The sequence below is a fragment of the Canis lupus genome, chromosome 6 (genome assembly GCF_011100685.1).
Source record: "Canis lupus familiaris isolate Mischka breed German Shepherd chromosome 6, alternate assembly UU_Cfam_GSD_1.0, whole genome shotgun sequence".
In the NCBI taxonomy this organism is placed as follows: Eukaryota; Metazoa; Chordata; class Mammalia; order Carnivora; family Canidae; genus Canis; species Canis lupus.
The window spans coordinates 51,482,042-51,502,556 of record NC_049227.1 but is presented as its reverse complement, the minus strand read 5'-3'; the positions used below and the strand labels follow the sequence as shown (position 1 = coordinate 51,502,556).

The following is a 20,515-nucleotide window of genomic DNA, read 5'->3' as shown; positions in this document are numbered from 1 at the left end:
TATAAATTAAAAACAAAGAATGCCTGTAACCTTTTCTCCTAGAGAGAGTGGCATATTTAAATCCAATATAGAAAAATCATTTGCTTTGTTCAGATCAAAATATTTTAAGATTTCTACATGACCCTTTCTGAATGTGTCAGCATAAAAACATGATTCCTTATTTATTTTGCATCATGATGATTATAGTAGATATGTTATTTTGAGCTCCATATTTCTTATTTGCTTCAATAATGATGTATCTTAACATAACACATTACATTTTTTTGCTCTCACAGATAATACTATTACAAGTAATTATGAACATTAGACTGTAAAAACTTTCTGGATAAGAATTCAAGAAATAGGGGATCCCTGGGTGGCGCAGCGGTTTAGCGCCTGCCTTTGGCCCAGGGCGCGATCCTGGAGACCCGGGATCGAATCCCACATCAGGCTCCCGGTGCATGGAGCCTGCTTCTCCCTCTGCCTGTGTCTCTGCCTCTCTCTCTCTCTCTCTCTCTCTCTCTGTGACTATCATAAATAAATAAAAATTTAAAAAAAAAATAAAAATAAAAAAAAAAGAAATGACCAGGTCAGAGGTCATTTCATTTCAAATTATATCAATCTTATTTTTAAGAATGTCAGTTGTCTCATGTGAAATCATTTAAGATTCTGTTAACATCAAAATCCTGTGCTAAGTACTCTGGAGCATCCAAATTCAAACTTTAAGTCTTGCCATTAGGACCTTAATAGTTTACTGGAGAAGAGTAACACGTATATGTATTTTTCACTTGATTACTACAGCTTTGTTTTATTGAAAGAGTATTTACTTTAGTTGTATTTACTTGAATTGTAGTGAACAGATTTAATTGAAGGGTTGTATCACTACTGAATAATAGAAATACATGTGTCAACATGGAAGTGTAGGAAACAAAAAAAATGATTATAGCATAGGCCTTTTGCTGGAAAATGAATGAAGAAAGAAAAAAATCATTGCAAAAGGATATCATATAGTCAGATGAATAATATAGCTACTGTTTTCTTAAATACAAGTGTAGCTATTTATGGACCCCTTAACAATTAGAGAATTTTTAAAAAGACGATAAATAGATAATCGTTCTACAAAGTAATGGATGAGCATTGAACACCCTAGAAGTTCTTCAGGTACACTTGTATTTATTTAAAAATGTATTCCTTTGTTATGTTGGGGAAATGGTAAAATCAATTCTGGTGAAAGAGTTGATTGTTTTAGTATTTTATTTATTCATTCATTCATTCATTTATTTATTTATTTATGATAGTCACAGAGAGAGAGAGAGAGACAGAGACACAGGCAGAGGGAGAAGCAGGCTCCATGCACCGGGAGCCCGACGTGGGACTCGATCCCGGGTCTCCAGGATCGCGCCCTGGGCCAAAGGCAGGCGCTAAACCGCTGCGCCACCCAGGGATCCAAAGAGTTGATTGTTTTAAAATCAGTGAGGCACAACAGTTTGGAATGTGTTGTAAATTTTGTAAACTTAAAACACCTTGATCCAGATAAATATAGCTCTCAAGCATTGTGACATTAAGAGGTTAATCGATATTGATAATGATTTTTTATAATGATTATAAAACTGCCAGATAAGCAGGATTCTGGGTGGCGTTTAGATTTCTGTCCAAAATTTCTTTCTTCTTTTGAAAACTGGAAATCAGATAAGTTATGGACTCTGTGCTCATCTGCATGAATTAAAAGAAGCACTGAGGGGGAATAGCTTCCCTGGTCTTAATTCCATCCCAAAAGGGGAAATGTTATATAATATGATAGAAACCTGGAGAGAAAGTATCCTTTTCAAATTCAGGGTTGAAATTTTCAGTCATATTCCCTAGACTATAGTAATGTGAGTTTTAAAAAGTCACAGAAAATTTAGTTTTAATTTCAAAGTCACAGACTCAAAAAGAGAATATGAGATAAGAAGAATGAACAATTCTAAAAACTAAAAGTGAAGCAGCTAAAGAATCAGATATGATTATACTGTGCTGCATGGATTATGAAAGGCAAAGATCCAAAAAGAGGGATACAGTCAAAGATGAAGACAGAGAAAACAGTGTCAGGAGGCACATTTCAGGAAGAAGTGAGGTTTGGGGAAGTCCTGTTGTCTCTATCAAGGAGAATGAAAATATAAGTTGAAAGATTTAGGCAAGTCTAAATAAAAAGGTAACTAAAATCCAGTATATTTGAAGGGATAATAAAAGTGCAGCTATCCATTGCCACAAAAAGAGAAGTCTGACTATATTCTTTTTTCCAGTGAGCAATGCAAAAGCCCTTCCTTTGCCAACTCAAAAGCAGTGCTTACAAAGCCTGTAACTTATAGCCCTTAATTCTAAACTGGCTTATGTCAGGAAGATCAGCAGACTTCTGCTCACCCAGGAGAAATGCAGACTGCTTTTCTTTCCTAAGTAAATACTAAAATTCGCTTCAGAGAAATTTTGGGGGAATACGGGAACAGTGACACCTATTTCCAAAATAGTTAACCTCTGTAATTTCTTATATATCCCATATACAGTCACATAATAACTCCTTAAGTCTTTGTGAACAGCCTTCCTTATAGAGAGGAGAGTGGGAGTGCCAGAGGATCTACCCAGAGAGAGTTTATTTAATTATTTTGATCCCAAGGAATGACACGTAGTTTTTGACATGTTGGGACAGAGGCATAATAAATGGTGTATATTGAACCATTTATTTTTTATATTGACAGTCTCTTAGGATGAAACCAAGTAAACAGATACTTTCTTAAAAGTTAATGTCTCAATTACCTGATCATAAGAACAAAGAAGTTGGCTATAGCTGGGAGTAATTCAGTTACTTCAGACAAGGATTTTTGAATTCATGTCAGGGGACTTTTCTTTTTATATTCATGCCTCATACCATTTACTAAAGCTGGTACCTGACCTGATCCCTAGGACCCAAGAAGACAGATTTCTTGATGGTGCTAAAACAGCCCGTCAGAAGAGTCTATTTATCTTTGAAACTCTTTGAAGAATGTTTCAGAACTACATTATGTAGACCCCAGGCTTGGATAGATTCCCATTGTGTATAGACTAGATTTCCTGGAAAGCAAACATACCCATCTTGAGAGTCTAAGATGCTGAGATTTTTAATCAGCCTAAACATTTTTATACCAGTTAAAATTTTCAACCCATTACATTCTTGTGCCTACATTATCTACTTTCTTACTTTGTGGAAGTCACTCACTGGGGGACCTGAATGTCTGGATTAGCAAATGCAGGCCACATCATACCACTTTTCTGTGGACCATCCAATTCATTTAGGGATGGTTATCCTCAAAAAGAAAACACTGAGTTTTCATCTTCCTACTATTAAATGGCATTCCATTGAACACCTAGGAGCTTTCCTTTTATATTTTTAGTATAGAAACCAATACAGCTGATTATTTGATGATTCACCTTGTCTTTCTTTTTACTATTTATGCCATGGAAATCACTTTTTGGTGAGCAATCAGTTCCTATTTTAAACAGAATCTAAAGGTACACAGTAATAATGATCACAGCAAGGAAAACAGAGATGAATAGCTTTGTGTTATCCTAAAATTTAAAAACTTCATATTCTTACTGTTTGATTAGCGGCTTCCCCATTGAATATGGAAATAAAATCATCAGTGAAAACCTGCTTAGAATGTTCATGGGAGGCTGTTATAGTTCTCTATTGTCAGTTGTGGGAGGGGCATCCTTGGAGATTAGCTACCACAGAGGCCAGGAAGCTCCCTTCTCAGCTTGATAGATTATACCAGGATTCTTGGATAAGTGAAGATGTAAGAATCTGACCTGAGGGAAAACTAAGTTAAAGACAGTTTATAAGTAACTTTTTAAAATCAACTATTGCAAGTATCAGAGGAAGTCCCTGTGTATAGTTCTCTGGATCTGTAACTGTTGTATATTTGGGGGCATAGTTGATCAACAGTCATTTATTTGCATTGATTTTACTTTGGCTATCATTGGTTATGACAGTTTAATAGCCAAGTGCTTTCCATCTAGGTTATACTGCTTCATTTTATTGGAGAAGGTCGACAATGCACCTTAGCACATTTACATTCCCAAGAAACTCTTTAGGAAGAAAACCTGTTCACCTTTGTTGGATGTCTTAGATTTATTTGCTCACAGAAGCTGCTTATGGAATAAACAAATATTCTTTAGGAAAGACAGGGAACTAATAGAAATGTGAGACTTTTAATATTCACTTAGACCTTTATTGTAAAACCATCTGAAGTTTTGGTAACTATGAGCTCTTAGAGTAAATTGCAGTTCTACTTGGCTGAAAAGACTGCTCTATTCTAGCCAACTCTCTTTTGAACTTATACCTCAATAATTTGATACACGGTTTTAGTGATACAGGTGAATGTTCCCCTACTATTACAAATAAGAAGGTAAATATTATCCACCACAGTGATGACAGGGCCCTGCTTTCATATTCCAAGTTGTAAATCTACCTCTAACTAGTTTTTTTCCAAAGGAGTCTTTGTACTCAAACCAAAATTATTTTGCAATGAAATGATCTTCAGCATGTGAAATGATAGTATACTTTTTAGAGGTCAACTCATTTAATTCACTAGGTTTTTATCTTGGTGACCACATTGAAATTTGCTCTATTCAAAATTTAAGTTTTATGAGAGTTACAGTTACAGTCTTGTTATGCTAGAAGACACTTCTGACTAAAAAAAATAGAGCAAAGTAATTATCTACATCCTTTACTAGCTATTCAAAATACTGAATTCAGTCCTAATGATGCATTTTGAAAGTAACATTGACAAACTAAGATGTAATCAGGATAAGGTTATGATGCTAATGGTCTTAGAAATGCATCTTCATTCAAAAAATTGGAAAAGAAGAAAGATATTTGGAGGGCAGTCATGGAAGAAGGATTACATGTTTTATTTTTGCTTCAGTTAATAGATCTAAAACCAGCTCTTGGAAATTATATAATTTGAACTCACATGCAACAAAATTATTTCCTATGTGTTATAATTTTCTAAATTATATTAAATTGCATTGTAAAGACATAAATTCCTTGCCACTGGATATTTTTAAGCAATTGTTGAATAATATAAATCAGTAATTCTGTCTGTACTAGAGCCTCTCAATGCATTTTATAGAAAATCAGTGTTTTGTAATGTTAATGAGTGACGCTTTTGAAAGAAAAAGTTCTGTGGTCAAAGAAATTTGGATTAAATAAAGTTAAAAGAGTTCTTAGTGTATTTTACGTGCTTATATGGTTTGTGAATCTGAAGGTACAATTTCCTTGACTAGATCAGCATTTCTTCTTGCAGGATTAGCATGTCATGGAACACAATTTGAGAAACCTTGGGTAATTATGTCGATCTCTAAAGTAATTCTAAAGTGTGGACTGATGCCCAGTCCATAAGTTGTTTATTACAGATTCATAACAAGATAAGTCAAAAGTTGAAAGTAATCAATTAACATCTTCTACAGCAATTAACCATCACCATGACATACAAGTGGATGATTAGACTTGTTTTCCTGATTAAGTATTGGCTAATTAAATATTGGCCAGTATTGTTCAGGTTTTGTGGTGACTCATGTGGCATGCAGCTGCAGAGTAGTCACGCTCAGTAGGACCACTTAATGATCCTTGGAGATTGAAAGAAAAAGTTGTGTTCTTCACCTCAGTAGTTTGAGAAACACTGCTCTAATAATGTTCCATCTATTTTCTAAGAGTCTGTTTATCTCTTACACTTAACATAGTGTACTTTCCATTTAAAAATTTATAATCTACTTAAAATTTAAGTATCATGTAAATATATAAAATACAGTCAATTAGAAAATTAAGCTTAAATGCAACAGAATGTGATTTTTATTTACTTCTAAGGAAACCTTGAAATCAATTGTCATTTTTAGAATTCCAAAGTAATTATGTAACCACTGTGGGGGGTAGAGGAGCCAACCCCTTGTGCAACTGAAAATCTGTGTACAAATTTTGATTCCCCAAAAACTTAATTGCTAATAACCTTCTGTTCCCCAGAAGCCTTATCAGTAAAATAGTCAACACATGTTGTGCATGTTATATGTATTATATTCTGTATTCTTACACTAAAGGAAGCTAAAGAAAAGAAAATGTTATTAAGAAAATCAGAAGGAAGAGAAAATATATTTACAGTGCTATCCTGTAAAAAATCTGCAGATAAGTAGACTCATGTAGTTCAAACCTGTGTCATTCAAGGGTCATCTGTGTCCTGTTGTTTTATTAAGTGTTCATTTCGGTTCTGAATTGTACATTCAAAAGCCATAGCTACAGCTCATGTTTTCACATAACCATGTATGTCTTTTATTAGGTTTCATATAAGTCTTGAAGGTTTTTGTATCTTTCAGGTTTCTGCTTTCTTTAAAAACCTCTCTTAAAAATATTCTCATTAATCTCTTATATTCTGTGATATTATTTCTCAATTATCTATACAAATGAAGTTAAATTTAGGTGTGAAAAGGACAGTTACACTAGATCATAGACTGTATGTGCCTCTTTCCCTTCCTTTGGATCAGATAAATTTTTCTGTTAAGCTAATCACGGATTTGAATAGATTACATATTTATAATTTCAAAAGTATCTAGTTTCCGAATCAAGAACATTCATCTTATTGTGCTTCATAAATGATGATTGCATTCTACAGGCCAATAAATATGGTAATTCCTATAAAGAAAAGGAGAAAGGGATTTAAGTCACAGGCACATGTACACACTGCCTGATATAACATCTTGAAGAAAAAAGGTGGATTTACTAATGAAAAAATTAAACTTGAATATCAGGATGCTTGCCACTAGCTACTTGTAAAATCTTAGTCATGTCTTCTCTAACCCAGTTTTCTAATCTGTCAGTAGAGGTATTGATAATCCCCCTCCCCCCCTTATCCACACACTGCCCTCATAAATCTTTCTTTTTTTAAGATTTTATTTATTTATTCATGAGACACACAGAGAGAGGCAGAGACACAGGCAGAGGGAGAAGCAGGCTCCTCACAGGGAGCCCCATGTGGGACTCAATCCCGGACCCCAGGATCATGACCGGAGCCAAAGACAGAGCCGGTGCTCTGCTGAGCCACCGGAGACATCCCCCTCATAAATCTTTAGGAGAATAAAATTAGAAGACATGTATGAAGTGCTTTAAAATAATGCAGTAAAACTTCATAGCTCTATCTTGATAATTTTTCAGTAATTCAAAGGTGCTATTCTTTATAGTTTGCTGTACTTTCAAGATGTGGTTAAACAAACACAGAAAAGCTTGGTGTTTGAAGTGTCTAGTACTAAACTGGACATTATGCGTATTATCAGTCAAAAACAATGATGGTAAGGTATAGAAAAAGTAGGAGTTAGAAAGATTTGAATTCAGATTTTAGTTCCTGTATTAATTCTTCCCCCAAAGATTTCCGGTGCATTAGACTTTTTCCATGTGTAAAAATAAAAGAAAGGGAATACATTATATCTAGGGTTCTATCTTTAGCAGATATTGAGTTAGAGATACAGACTAATACGACAAAATAATAAAAGCATGGACCACAAGATGGCGTTTGTAGCTAATGAGTCCTTTTGCATTAACTGTTAGTCTTTTAAGTATTTGCAGGATTTATAAATCAAGCTTATTACTTATCTTCTTGAGAGATATGTTAAAGTAATTTTTAGAAAAATATGCAAATTCTGTTATTTTAAAGTTGTTGATAGTTCTAAAATTATAAATTGGCAGATGATTCTTAGAGGCTGAATTTAGACTTTTCCAAAAATGAAATATAATGAGCAACTTTGAGCTATTACAAGATAATGGAAGTTGCTTTCCTCTAGCAACATAGTCTCTAATTTCTTTCTGGATTGATTACATTCACAATTTAAAATATGCAGTTCCTGCAAGTTTTCAATACTGTTTGGAATCTTAGGTTTAGGTGGTAAAAATCTATTACTGTAATGTTACGCATCCCGTTACCTTCATTTTAGGTATGATCTATAATTTTTATAATGTAATTTATTTTGCAGTGAAATGGGCCTAGTACAGAGATGTTTACATCTGTGAGCTTCAGTATTTCCTCAAATGAGATGATGTCATTTATGCCCAAGATCACTTGAGAGAGCATTAAAATAATTAGAGGACACTCAATCATATTTTTCATTTCTAATTTGTTAAAAGACATACAATTATTAGTATATGGTAAAGTTTGGCTTTTATCACATTTCATAATGATAGGTTTCATTGTTATTGTTTTAGGCAAGTTTATAGTTATTTTATGCTATTATAGGAATATATAAATAATATTTTATTAATTTGATTTATGTGATAATATGGAGGAAACTAAATTTTCTACTAGCTGTTCCACAAACAGGATAGTAGGATGACTGATGGAAACACCAAACTTTATATTGACATCCCATGTTGGCTAAGAGCATGGCTTTGAACAGGCACAACTTAGAGCTGAAAGACTTTGAAGACTTTCTTTTAGTGAGCCTCAGTATCCTTTGTAAAGTGCTGAAAATAATAGTACATCACAGATTTGTTTGGGTATTTTTTAAAAAGATTTTGTTTATTTCTTTGACAGAGAGAGTGAGCCCAAGCAGGGGAAGTGGCAGGCAGAGGGAGAGGGAGAAGCAGGCTCCCCACGGAGCAGGGAGCCCGATGATGTGGGACTCAATCCCAGGACCCTGGGATCATGACCTGAGCCAAAAGCAGATGCTTAACCAACTGAGCCAAGCCACCAGGCACCCCTTGTTTGGGTATTAAAATGTGTCTGTATGTGTATGCATATATGGAATGGAATAAGGAAAGATGAAAGAAAATTCCTAGAAGTAAAATTTAATATTCACTATAAGTCACTAAAATTAAATGATTTTGAAACTTTTATACTCATAAACATCCTCCTAGGAGTCTCCTGCAGGTTATTCCTCAAGCCAGTTTACTCTACTTGAGCCTGGAATTGCCAATGTAGGAAATAAGTTTCAAAGCTGATAGATAGATAGATAGATAGATAGATAGATAGATAGATAGATAGATAAAAATATATGTGATATCCTTAGCTTGGTGCCTAGCACATAATAAGGTTTCAATAAATGTAGATTATCAATGGAGCAGCAGTAGTAGTAATTGAAAATATTTTTCATTAATTTATGAATCATCTCTTTGGAATTTATTTATAGTGATAATTATCTTGTAAATATCAAATACTGAAGAAAGAGGTAAAATTTTATGTTTGATGCATTTCCACACTGTGTCAAGCCAAGGAGAGTAGATCTATAAATTGTGTGTGATCTCATTTCCCAACCTCTTGTTAGCTACCGTTAGCCCCTGGAAGCATTCACTTCCTAGTTCTAGGATCACAGTTACTGGACATACACAATCCAAGCCCCTAACTTTATGATTGATTAAACAAGCCCAGAGCAGTGAAGATATTTGTCTGAAGTCACTCTAGGACAGAACTCCTTCATATCCTACTAGGTTAAAAAATACTGATTATCTTAAACGTGCAAGCTTTCATTGGAAGCTGTGTTGTATCAATCATTCTCTGGAAAACTTAGTCACATCTGCTTGTAGGATTACTACACACTTACAAGACCTGAAGAGATATTTAATCTTTTCTGAGGGCGAATTCTCATTACCACCTTTGTTGAAGTAGCAACAGATTTACTTTTAAAACTGGCTTTGGAATTAAAACATATTTTCTAAACATTCTGTGCATTTGAGAAGTCGTTAAGCATGTGCATAGGAACAAAAAGGCCTTTGTTTACCTTTGGATCTGTCTCCCCCAGCTCTGGCTCACCTTCCTAACAGTACAGCTTTGTTTTTCACTCCTGCCCTTCAAAGAGAAGCTACAGTTTTTGGCCTTGGGCTACAAACAGGAGCCACCTAGGGAAAGCGTGCACTGGAGTCTCAATTAATGAGGATTTGTGATCAATTTACTTTTTGGTCACCCAGCATCCTGCCTAGTAGCATGTACAGCATATTTATTGGCTCACTTTACTGCAGTGAGGCACAGAAGGCAGTAGAAAAAAAAAAAGAGTACTGATATCTATAGACACAGTTTTCTTAACTATAAGATGCAATTCCTTGATTTTGTCAAAGTATTGTTGTATCAAAGAAAATGATAGTGTGGAAGATTATGACACACTATTCAACTAACAGCTGTTGTTGATCCTCTGGTGATATGATAACCTAAAACTAGAATGAGAGGCTGGGTACTGGTAACGGTCAGGCTGACAGTACTGGGTATATATAATTTTAATAGATATTAGCTTGCTTCATAATTGTAATGATTTAAAAGTGGAAAAAAATCAATTCCTTGATGGAAAGCAATGAGAAGCCAAATAACAGAAATGTCTTTTAAAAAAACATGATTTACAGTTATGAGCAAGTCTCATACTAGATTTTGAGATTGTGTTGCTACTGTTTTGATGACTCTTTATCTCCTCCAATTATCACAGTCCCGTACACAGCAGATACTGAACTAAATTGCTTAAATATGTGATATAAACAATCCATTTCTTGAATCTTTACTTGGTTTTTCATACTTTAAAAACAAGCAAAAGAGAAAAGAGGTTTTTAAAAGTTTTAGGTATTATCTCTTATTATTTTAAAATAGATTTTTTTGCATTAATTAGATAATTGTGCAAATAGGTAACAGGTTATTATTAAATATTGGCAGGAGGGGACAGCTGATGTATTTACTCAGAAGAAAATCTATCAAAATTCCAAAAGAGGTCTAGTAGCATCAGGTGCTGAACCTGGTTCAGAACCTAGAGAGCAATAGAAACCAGGGTGTCAATTAATTAATATTCAGATTGAAGACTGCAGTTTTTGTGACGACCAGCATGTTTGTATGTGTCGTCAATACAATCCTACTGTATAATCGCCTGCATTTGCTGAGTACTTAGGTCCTCTTCAAAGAGTGTGTGTGCTCCTGGAAATATATAAAGAATTTCCAAGAGGTATGTAGGGAATCAATTTCTAACGTTCAGCCTGTGTATGTACACTTCCTAAAACTTTTTCAGCTTAATGCCTCCTGCAGTCATGCATTTTCTTACCCATGTCTCTTTCCAAAATTGTCCTTTTTCCAGTATGTAAAAGGAAGGTATCTCATCTTGATGGCCCAGGTACTTATTAAGTGTATCCTGGTGGTCTTTCAGGAGATGAGTTACTTTCCATTTGCTGATGAATAAACACTGGCTGTACTACTTACCAGATTTGTAATATCACAGACATACTTAACCATTTGTGCTTCAACCTTCTCATCTGTGAAATAAGATACGTAGCAGTCATTGTAAGGTGGTAACATGAAGGTAATATGTACTAAAGCAACCATTTCAATGCCTGAGCAAGTATTCATATTGATACATATTGCAGGTGTCATGTTATTTCTGTTTTTCTATGGTAACGTTCTAGAACTCCTATTTCAAAAATACATAAATTGTTTTTCTTCCAATAGTATGATAGCTGGTAAAGAGTTCTGTGGCTAATTTGTCTTTTTTACTGAATTTCACCGTCCCATTTAGGACTTAGTTGCAAAATGAAAATGTTAATTTACAACACTAATCAGCATGGATGTCTACTGAATATCTTCCTTACATGTTTATTAAGCTACCATAGTTGAAGCAGAATATGACAATAGAAGTTTCTTCGCGGGAGAATTAATGCCGTCTTTGGTGTAATTTGGATCACTTATTTGACAGGAATTCTAAATAGAATAGACTGCTCAGAATTACAGTTTGAATTTTACCTTGAGGACTTCAGAAGTTTATTCAAATGATAGTTTGGCAGAGTTATCAAAAAGATGTGATATCTCCTGAAAGCAGTAATAGCTTTGGGCTGCCCTGCAGGGTTACCAGATAGCAGAATTGTGTGTGGATTTGCAGAGGAGGCCAGACGGCTCCAGTAGAAATGAGGTTCACTAGGGAAACAGGGCTCTTCCCAAATGCAAAGTCCGCTCTCTATTGGGCCACCAGTCCCGGTTAATAACTTTCCTTGTTTTGTAGATACTGTAGCTAGAGACTTAAAGAGATTTGTATTTTGGTATTTTTCTATTTCCTGATTTGTTAGATACTCAAAATTTGGTGAAGGAGATTTTTGAGTATATGTAAAGTTCAGTTTTCCTTTCTTTATTTCCCTGGCATTGAAAAGAGATAAAATGCTAATGACAGCTAATATTTAATGCATGTCTGCCTGTGCTGTTCACTTTAGGTCTTTTGTAGGTGTTCTTCCTCAGGTTGTAGGAACTCTCTTCAATTCCTAATTTGCTGACAGTTTTTAAAAATCAGAAATGGACATTATAATTTGATAAATGCCCTATCTGTGTCTATTGAGTAGATACTGCATTTAATACAGTTAATATTGACCAAAATTTGAATGTTAATCCAATCCTACATTCCTGGGATAAACCCCTTTTGGCCATGATGTATAATTCTTTCTACAGATTGCTGGATTTGCCACAATTTTATTTAGAATTTTTGTATCAGTGTTTATGAGAGATACTGGTTTGTAATTTTCTTCTCTTACACTGTCTTTGGTTTTGGCACATTGGAAAGCATTTCTATGTCTTCAACTTTCTGGTAGAGTTTGTGTAGAATTAATATGATTTCTTCCTTAAATGTTTGATAAAATTCACCAGTGATGGCCATTGGGCCTAGAGTTTTCTTTGTGGGAAGATATTTAACAACAAATTCAAATTCATTGGGTTATCTATTACTTCTATCTATATCTATTGAATTTACATAGTTTGTGTCTTTCAGGGAAATTTTATTTAAGTTGTCAGTGTATAGGTATAAAGTTTTTCTTTCTTAACGTTCCTTTATTTCCTTCAGTAGGATCTGGATACTGATGTCGTATTTCTCATTCCTCACAGCTGTAAATTTGTGTCATCTCTCTTTTAGGTCTGGTTAATGATTATCGCTTTTATTAATCTTTCATTGATTCTGATCTTTTCAGTTTTATTCTTTTCTTTCTTTTCTTTCTTTCTTTCTTTCTTTCTTTCTTTCTTTCTTTCTTTCTTTCTTCTTTCTTTTCTTTCTTTCTTTCTTTCTTTTTCTTTCTTCTTTCTTTTCTTTTTTTCTTTTCTTTTCTTTCTTTTCTTTTCTTTTTTCTTTTTTTCTTTCTTTCTTTCTTTCTTTCTTTCTTTCTTTCTTTCTTTCTTTCTTTCTTTCTTCTTTCTTTCTTTCTTCTTTCTTTTAGCTCTCCCTAGTGTTTTATTTATTTGTTTGTTTTTAGGATGGAAACTAATCATTTATTTAAGATTTTTCTTCTTCTTTCTTCTTCTTCTTTTTCTTCTTCTTCTTCTTCTTTCTTCTTTCTTCTTCGTTTTTTAGTTTTTGTTTTAGTTTCAATTGGTTAGCAGACAGTATTTTTTTAGCAGAGAGTATTATATTATTTTCAGATGTGCAATATAGTGATTCAACACTTCCATACATCACCAAGTACTCATCGCGAACCTTTCTTTTCTAATAGACATTTAGTGCTTTAAACTTCTTTCTATGTACTGCTTTAGTGATCCCAAAATTTTTTATATGCCATGTTTTTATTTTCATTCAGTTCAAAATACTTTCTAAATTTCCTTCTGATTTCTTCTTTGACACGGGAGGTATTATATATGTAAGTTTCCTGTTAAGATTTCAAATATTTGGAGATTTTTTAGATATCTCTCTCTTACTGATTTCTAATTTAATTCCATTGTGTTCAGGGAACAAACTTATGTGACTTGTCTCTTTTAAAATTTACTGAGACTTCTTTTGTAGCCTGGGATATGGTCTATTTTGGTCAGTGTTGTATGTATATACAAGAATAAATGTGTATTTTCCTTTCTATAGATATCAATTAGGTCAACTTGATTGATAATAGTGTTCCAGTTTTCTATATCACTGCTGGTTTTCTGTCCACATATTCTATCAATTCTTGTAAAAGAGGCATACCAAAATCAATCGTAATGGTGAATTTGGTTTTCTCCGTACATTTCTATCAGTTTTTGTTTCATGTATTTTAAACCTCTTCCATTATATATATAAATATTTTAAATTATGCCCTTTATATGAGTTGATGCCTTAATCGTTATGAAATAACCTTTATTTTTGATGATAATCTGTGTTCTAAAATCTGTTTTATCTATTATAGCTTATATTATTATCATATTATAATATAATTATAATATATATATTATTATATTATTAGATATTAGTATAGCTAGCTTTCTTTTGACATACGTTACATAGTATGTATTTTTTAACCCTTTTAATTTAAATGTATTTGTGTCTTTATATTTATAGTGTATTTCTTATAAGTGGAATATAGATAGGTCTCGTTTTTTCTATTGAATAGAAATATTGTGTCTTGTTGGAGTATTAAGCTTATTGACATTGAAATTGATTATTGATATGGCTTGTTTTGAGTCTGTTATTTTGCTATTTGTTTTTTATTCTATCTGCTCTTTGCTCCCATTTTCTTCTTTATACCTTCTTTTGGATAATAGACCATGTTGTATGATTTCGTTTTACATCTTTTGTTGGTGTATTAGACATACCTTTTATTTTTCTAGTGGTTATTTTTGGGTTTATTGTGGGCTGTTTAATCTTCCCATAGTCTACCTTCAAGTAATATCACACCACTTCATCTGTTATGTAAGAACCTACAATCAGGGCAGCCCGGTGGCTCAGCGGTTTAGCGCCTGCCTTCAGCCCAGGGCCTGATCCTGGAGACCCGGAATCGAGTCCCACGTCGGGCTCCCTGCATGGAGCCTGCTTTTCCCTCTGCCTGTGTCTCTTCTCTGCCTCTCTCTGTGTGTCTCTCAAGAATAAATAAATAAAATCTTAAAAAAAAAAAAAAGAACCTACAATTGTATTCTTCTGTTCTCTTTTCCTGGTCTCTCTGCTCTTTTGTCATGTATTTGATTTGTACATGTATTATAAGTCTCAAAAAATCTTGTTACTATTATTAATAATTAATTCAATAATTATATTTTAAATACATTTAAGTAATACAAAATACATGTTTCCATATCACTGCCATGCCCTGTGTTCTTCATTCCTTTGAGTGGATTCATATTTTTCTATCTGGTCTCATTTTCTTTTTGTTTGATGGAATTTTTCTTTTTTAAAAACATTTCTCGTGGTGTGGTCTGTTGGTGATAAACTCTATAGCTTTTGTATGTCAGAAAATATCTTTATTCCACCTTTGTTTTTGAAGGGTATTTTTGCAAGACATAGCATCCTGTATCTTGACAGTATTTTTTCTTTCGCTACCGTAAAAATGTTCCTCTGCTATCTTCTCACTTACAGTATTTTGGATGAGAAATACTCAGCCTATGTTTCCTTCTTTTGTCTCTAAGATTATCATTTTTCTCTGTCTTTAAAGATGATCCTTATCATTGATTTTGAGTGATTTGGTTATAAAAAGTGGCTTGATGCCTTCTTTCTCATGTTTCTTATATTTAGGGTTTGTTAGGTTTCTTGGATTTGTGGGTCTATAATTTATCAAATTTGGGAAAATTTTGGCCTTAATATTTTCAAAGGATTTTGTGCACCCCACCTTTTCAGCGATGCTAATTACAAGTATATTATACTACTGCAAACTGTGTCCTCTGACTCACTGATGCTTTTTTCTCTTCTTTCTCATTGATCTTTTTTCTTTGTGTCTTCTTTCAGATACTTTCCATTCGTATTCCTTTATGTTCACGAATCTTTTTCTTCTGCATTGTTCTTATACATTATTAATTCCATTCATTCTATTTTTTTCATCTCACACAGTAATTTTCATCTCTGGAAGTCCAATTTGTGTGTATTCTTCATTTATTTCATGCCTCTACTTAGCTCTTGGAACATCTAGGACAGTTTTATAATAACTTGTAATGTCCATGTCTCTAAATCTAGCATCTTTGTTAATTCTGGGTCAGTTTCTTTTTTTTTTCTCCAAATTTTTATTTAAATCCCAAGTAGTTAACATGCAGTGTAGTATTGGTGTCTGGTATAGAATGTAGTAATTCATCACTTACATACAATACCCAGTGCTCATCACAAGTGCCCTTCTTAATCCCCATCACCCATTTAGCCCATCCCCTGCCCACCTCCTCTCTCCAGTAACAATCAGTTTGTTCTTTATAGTTAAGAGTCTGGTTTTTGGTTTGTCTCTTTTTTCCCTGCCCAACATTCATTTGTTTTGTTCTTTAAATCTCACATATGAGTGAAATCATACAGTATTTGTCTTTCTCTTACTGACTTATTTCACTTAGCATCATACTCTCTAGCTATATCCACATCATTACAAATGGCAAGATTTCACTCTTTTTTATGGCTGAGTAATATTCCATTGTATATAAATTTCACTTGGTTGATTTTTTTTCTCATTATGCGTCATATTTTTTTGCTTTTTTTCCTGGTAACCTTAATTAGATGCCATGTATTCTGAATTTTGTTGCGTGGTGAATATTTCTGTATTCCTATAGCACTTAATTAAGTTGCTTGGACACAATTTGATCCTTTAAGGTCTTACTTTTAAGATTTTTTGGGTGGTACTTGAGCAGCTTTTAGTATAGGGCAAATTATTTCCCAGGATTGAGGAAAGACCCTTTTTTGTATTCTACCCAATAACTCATGAATTATGAGATTTTTCCAATCTCTTTGGTGGAACCCTGTACTATTCCTGGCCCTGGGGAGAACATGGGCACTGTTCACTCTAATCCTAACTTATGGCTTCTTTTTCCAGGCCTCAAGTAATTTTCTACATGCTTGTACTAATCAGGACTCCATTGAATTCCCTACGCAGACCTCCACAGATCTCCAGAGTGCTCTGTCTCCACTCTTTCTTCTCTGGTGCTATGCTCTACGAACTCTCCTGCGTTACTTTTCTGTAGACTCTTAGCTGCATCTCTTCAACCCAGGGAGTCTGCTTGGATACATCAAAATTCACCTTCTTCAACCATGGCTTGGAAAATCTCTTGAGGCAATAAATTGGTGTATTAGTCTGATAGGGCTGCCATAACAAAATACTACAAACTGAATGACTTAAGCAACAAAAAAATTATTTTCTTACAGTTCTGGAGTTTAGATGCCCAAAATCAAGGGGTTGGCAGGCTTAGCTTCTTGGTTTCTTCTGAGACCTTTCTTCTTGACTTTGCAGATGGCAGCCTTCTCCCTATGTCCTCATATCATCTTTTCTCTCTGCTGTCATTCCTATAGTCTCCTTATATAACCAATTTCCTCTTATAAGGCTACTAGTCAGATTGGATTAGGGCCTGTCTTAACAGCCCTATTTCAAATGAATCACCTCTTTAAAGGCCTTATATCCAAATACTTACACATTCTGTGGTACTTCAACAAATGAATTTTGAAGTATCTCAGAATGCACTTCAACAAATGAGTTTTGGGGACACAATTCTGCCCGTAACAGTAGGGTAATCATAGGGCTCAGATTGTTTTTATCACGTCTCTCAGGAATTACTTGTCCTTTTTTGCCTGATGTTCAGGGTCTTGAAAAATATATTTCATATATTTTTTCTTTTCTTTTCTCTCTCTCTCTCTCTCTCTGTCTCTCTCTCTCCTTTCCCTTCCCATCCCTTCCCTTCCTTCTTTTCTTTCTGTCTTTCTGTCTTCTCTCATCAGAGGAGTAAATTCAGTCCCTATTATATACCATCTTAGTCAGCAACAGAAGTCCTAAGCCCCAGTTCCTAACCACTTTACCATAAACTATTCCTCACATTACCCTTTCACAAACATGCCAGAGATTTATTGGCTTACTCCTACTAGGAAACATTCATTAACTCATTCTAGTGTGATTTAGATCCCACTACTATTTATTTCCATCATACCCTGTAAACTTCATAGACCCCATAATTGATTATATTTGCTTACTTGTGTTTCTTGCTAAATCCTAAGTTCCGTAAGGTCAAGGATTGTGCACCTGACATAATAAGAACTCAAAAATATTTTCTGAATGTATGGATGTTTTATGTCAACCCCTACCTCCCAAATTATGTATATTTTGGACAGTTATAAAAGACATAAGGTCTAAAAGTTGAAACATATGTCAAATGTGAGGTATTTCTCTTTAATGCCCTTTTATGGCTATAAGGATCTAATGTAAATACATTTGCTTCTTCTCCTGTACCACATCAGAAGAGGCCACTCTTGCCTCATGGTCCCTACAGTTACCTGGTCTTCTCTCTTTTCCCTACCCTCACCTTCTTTACCCTTATCTTGCTTTGTTATTTCTTCATACCAATGAGATAGGTATTATTATTATTGCACATCCAAAGAGGGAGAAAATCAGAGAGTCAGTAACTTACTAAAGAGTAAAGGTAAATCCCAGAACTGATTCATCACAGTGACTAAAAACTTAGGCCTTATGGCTTATACTCAGCTACCACTACTCTCTAAAGTTTTTAAATAAAAAATACCCCTTAAAGTCTTGATAGATTTGATTATTCTTATGAGACTTGTATTATTCCACACCTGACTTTCAAAATAGGTATATCAGAAAATAAATACTTAACATTTTACTCAGTAATTTTTTTTTTAATTTGGCAGTTAAGGTTTCAACAGTACTTCTACTGCTCTCATGCAAATAAACAATTTTCTAACCATATTATTCATATCCTAAGCTCTGGAAACTATTTCAGAGTCAAATCACTGTGTATGACCTTTATAAAAACCTTATTTGGTAAAATGCTTCCCATATTCTAAATCTTCAGTTTGAAACAATATTGTATACACATGTATATACACATACATAAGTCCATACATACATACTTTTTGAAACACAGCACATTTATAATTTGGGAGGTTTAAATTTTGTATTGTGTTTCAGAAATTGCTGGTCTGTCACTTAGTTCCTATTGTCAGAAGTAGATATATTAAAGCTATAAAAGGTTTAGAGGCTAAAGAAGTGACATGAAAGTAGTTTGGCAAATAAACTGGTGTTAATCAGTCCAACTTCAGAGTGTATTATATCAAAAAAAATAAATATATATGTATTTGTATGTAGCAGTCTATCCACATTTGGAAAAGATATGACTTAATTAATTTAATCTTATGCCAAATACATGTTCGAGTAAGTCTGTTTTAGAAGAATCCTGAATATATGCAAACTACTAAAATTATGCTGTGGATAAACTTCATACAGCTTACTGAGACTAGGCAAGTAGGCAGGTCAGTCCTAAGCAACATCACAAAGGTGGCCACATTCCTGTTTGTGTGTCCCCACCACCTTCAGTCTCGTTCTGAACCTTTTTCATTTCCTGTTGCATATTAATGACCAAGTTTCACCACTTAGTCCCAAGAGACCATCATAATATAATAATTACTAATTTTTGAGCACTTATTTGGGCTAAGCATTCTTCATAGAGATTTATACTGATTATGGAACTTTAATTTTTATAGTTGCCCTAGTGGTAAGTACTGTCATTAATCTAATTTATAGCTGGAGAAACTATAATGAAGATTCATCAGCTTGGCCAAACTCAGACTTGTAGTGGGATTCAAATCTGATAGAGGTATGCTTATATCCCCACTTCTCTGTCTAGATGCTTAACGCCCAACTCCTCAGATCCAAATGGTCCATCTTTTTCTCCAAAATGTAGTGATTTTCTTTCTTGACAGTGGGGTAATACTGGATCATGTCAGAAAACTAATCCATGCTCTTTTTTTAACTTTTTATGTTTTCCTCTTATTTAGCAATGGTATCCCTCATTAGAAATTAAAATATGTAGGAAACAACAAGGTTTCTGGCATGCTGGTGGGAGACAGGAGCAGGGTAGATTGCTCTAGTAACAAATATATAAGGATTTATTATCCTTTCCTACTGAAAGTTAACTACTGTTGATCTCCTCGTGGTGTATTTCCATTATTCAGTGCCTTGCTACATGGGAATCCTTCCTTGCATCACAGACTGACCTCCATATGGAAGAATCCTCAGAAGATAAACCTGAATCCCATTGAGGACATCTGTGTGATCTTTGGGAGACAGCATCTATTAACCAAAGTTATTCTTTCTGGATGGGCTGTGTCCTTGACGAGGTGGATGAAAAACATTTCACACTATCTGGAAAACCAGCAGCTAGAAACTCAGGTATTCCAGATAATTGATATGAATTTGGAAATATATATATATATATATAAATATATATATATTTAGCTTAGTTTTTATTTTAAATTTATGTGCCAATAATTACATATAGAAATTTTTTGCCCAGATATTTGTTTGTGGAACATGTCATTTTAAATATATTATGAAGACTCAATTTTAATAAAAAGTTTAATATGAAATGATTGGGTGTGGTGTGTTCCTTTTGTACTAGTAGTTCAAGCCTCTGAAGCAGATTCTATTAAGAATTCAGCATGTTACCAAGCAGCCTATGCATTCACCTTTATTTTATCATGATTTTCTCTAAAATACTATTCACTTTGACATTAGGAACTTGAAGTAAATATATAAGAATTATTTAGTATTATTAAATTTAATGATAACTGTTCACAAGTCGGTTTGGTAGGAATAAAGTAATTGTTTTTCACAATTAAAAAACATTACTGA

At 33.9% G+C, this 20,515-nt stretch overlaps 1 protein-coding gene across 1 annotated transcript in view; it reads left to right on the top strand.

The window, feature by feature from the left end:
- SNX7 (sorting nexin 7) overlaps window positions 1–20,253 on the top strand; it is a 92,946-nt gene extending 72,693 nt beyond the window's left edge. Inside the window, 1 exon segment of the mRNA XM_038541237.1 lies at window positions 19,837–20,253. Within this exon segment, the coding sequence (XP_038397165.1) occupies window positions 19,837–19,923 (87 nt within the window). The 3' untranslated portion in view covers window positions 19,924–20,253.
- Window positions 20,254–20,515: the final 262 nt, after the last annotated feature.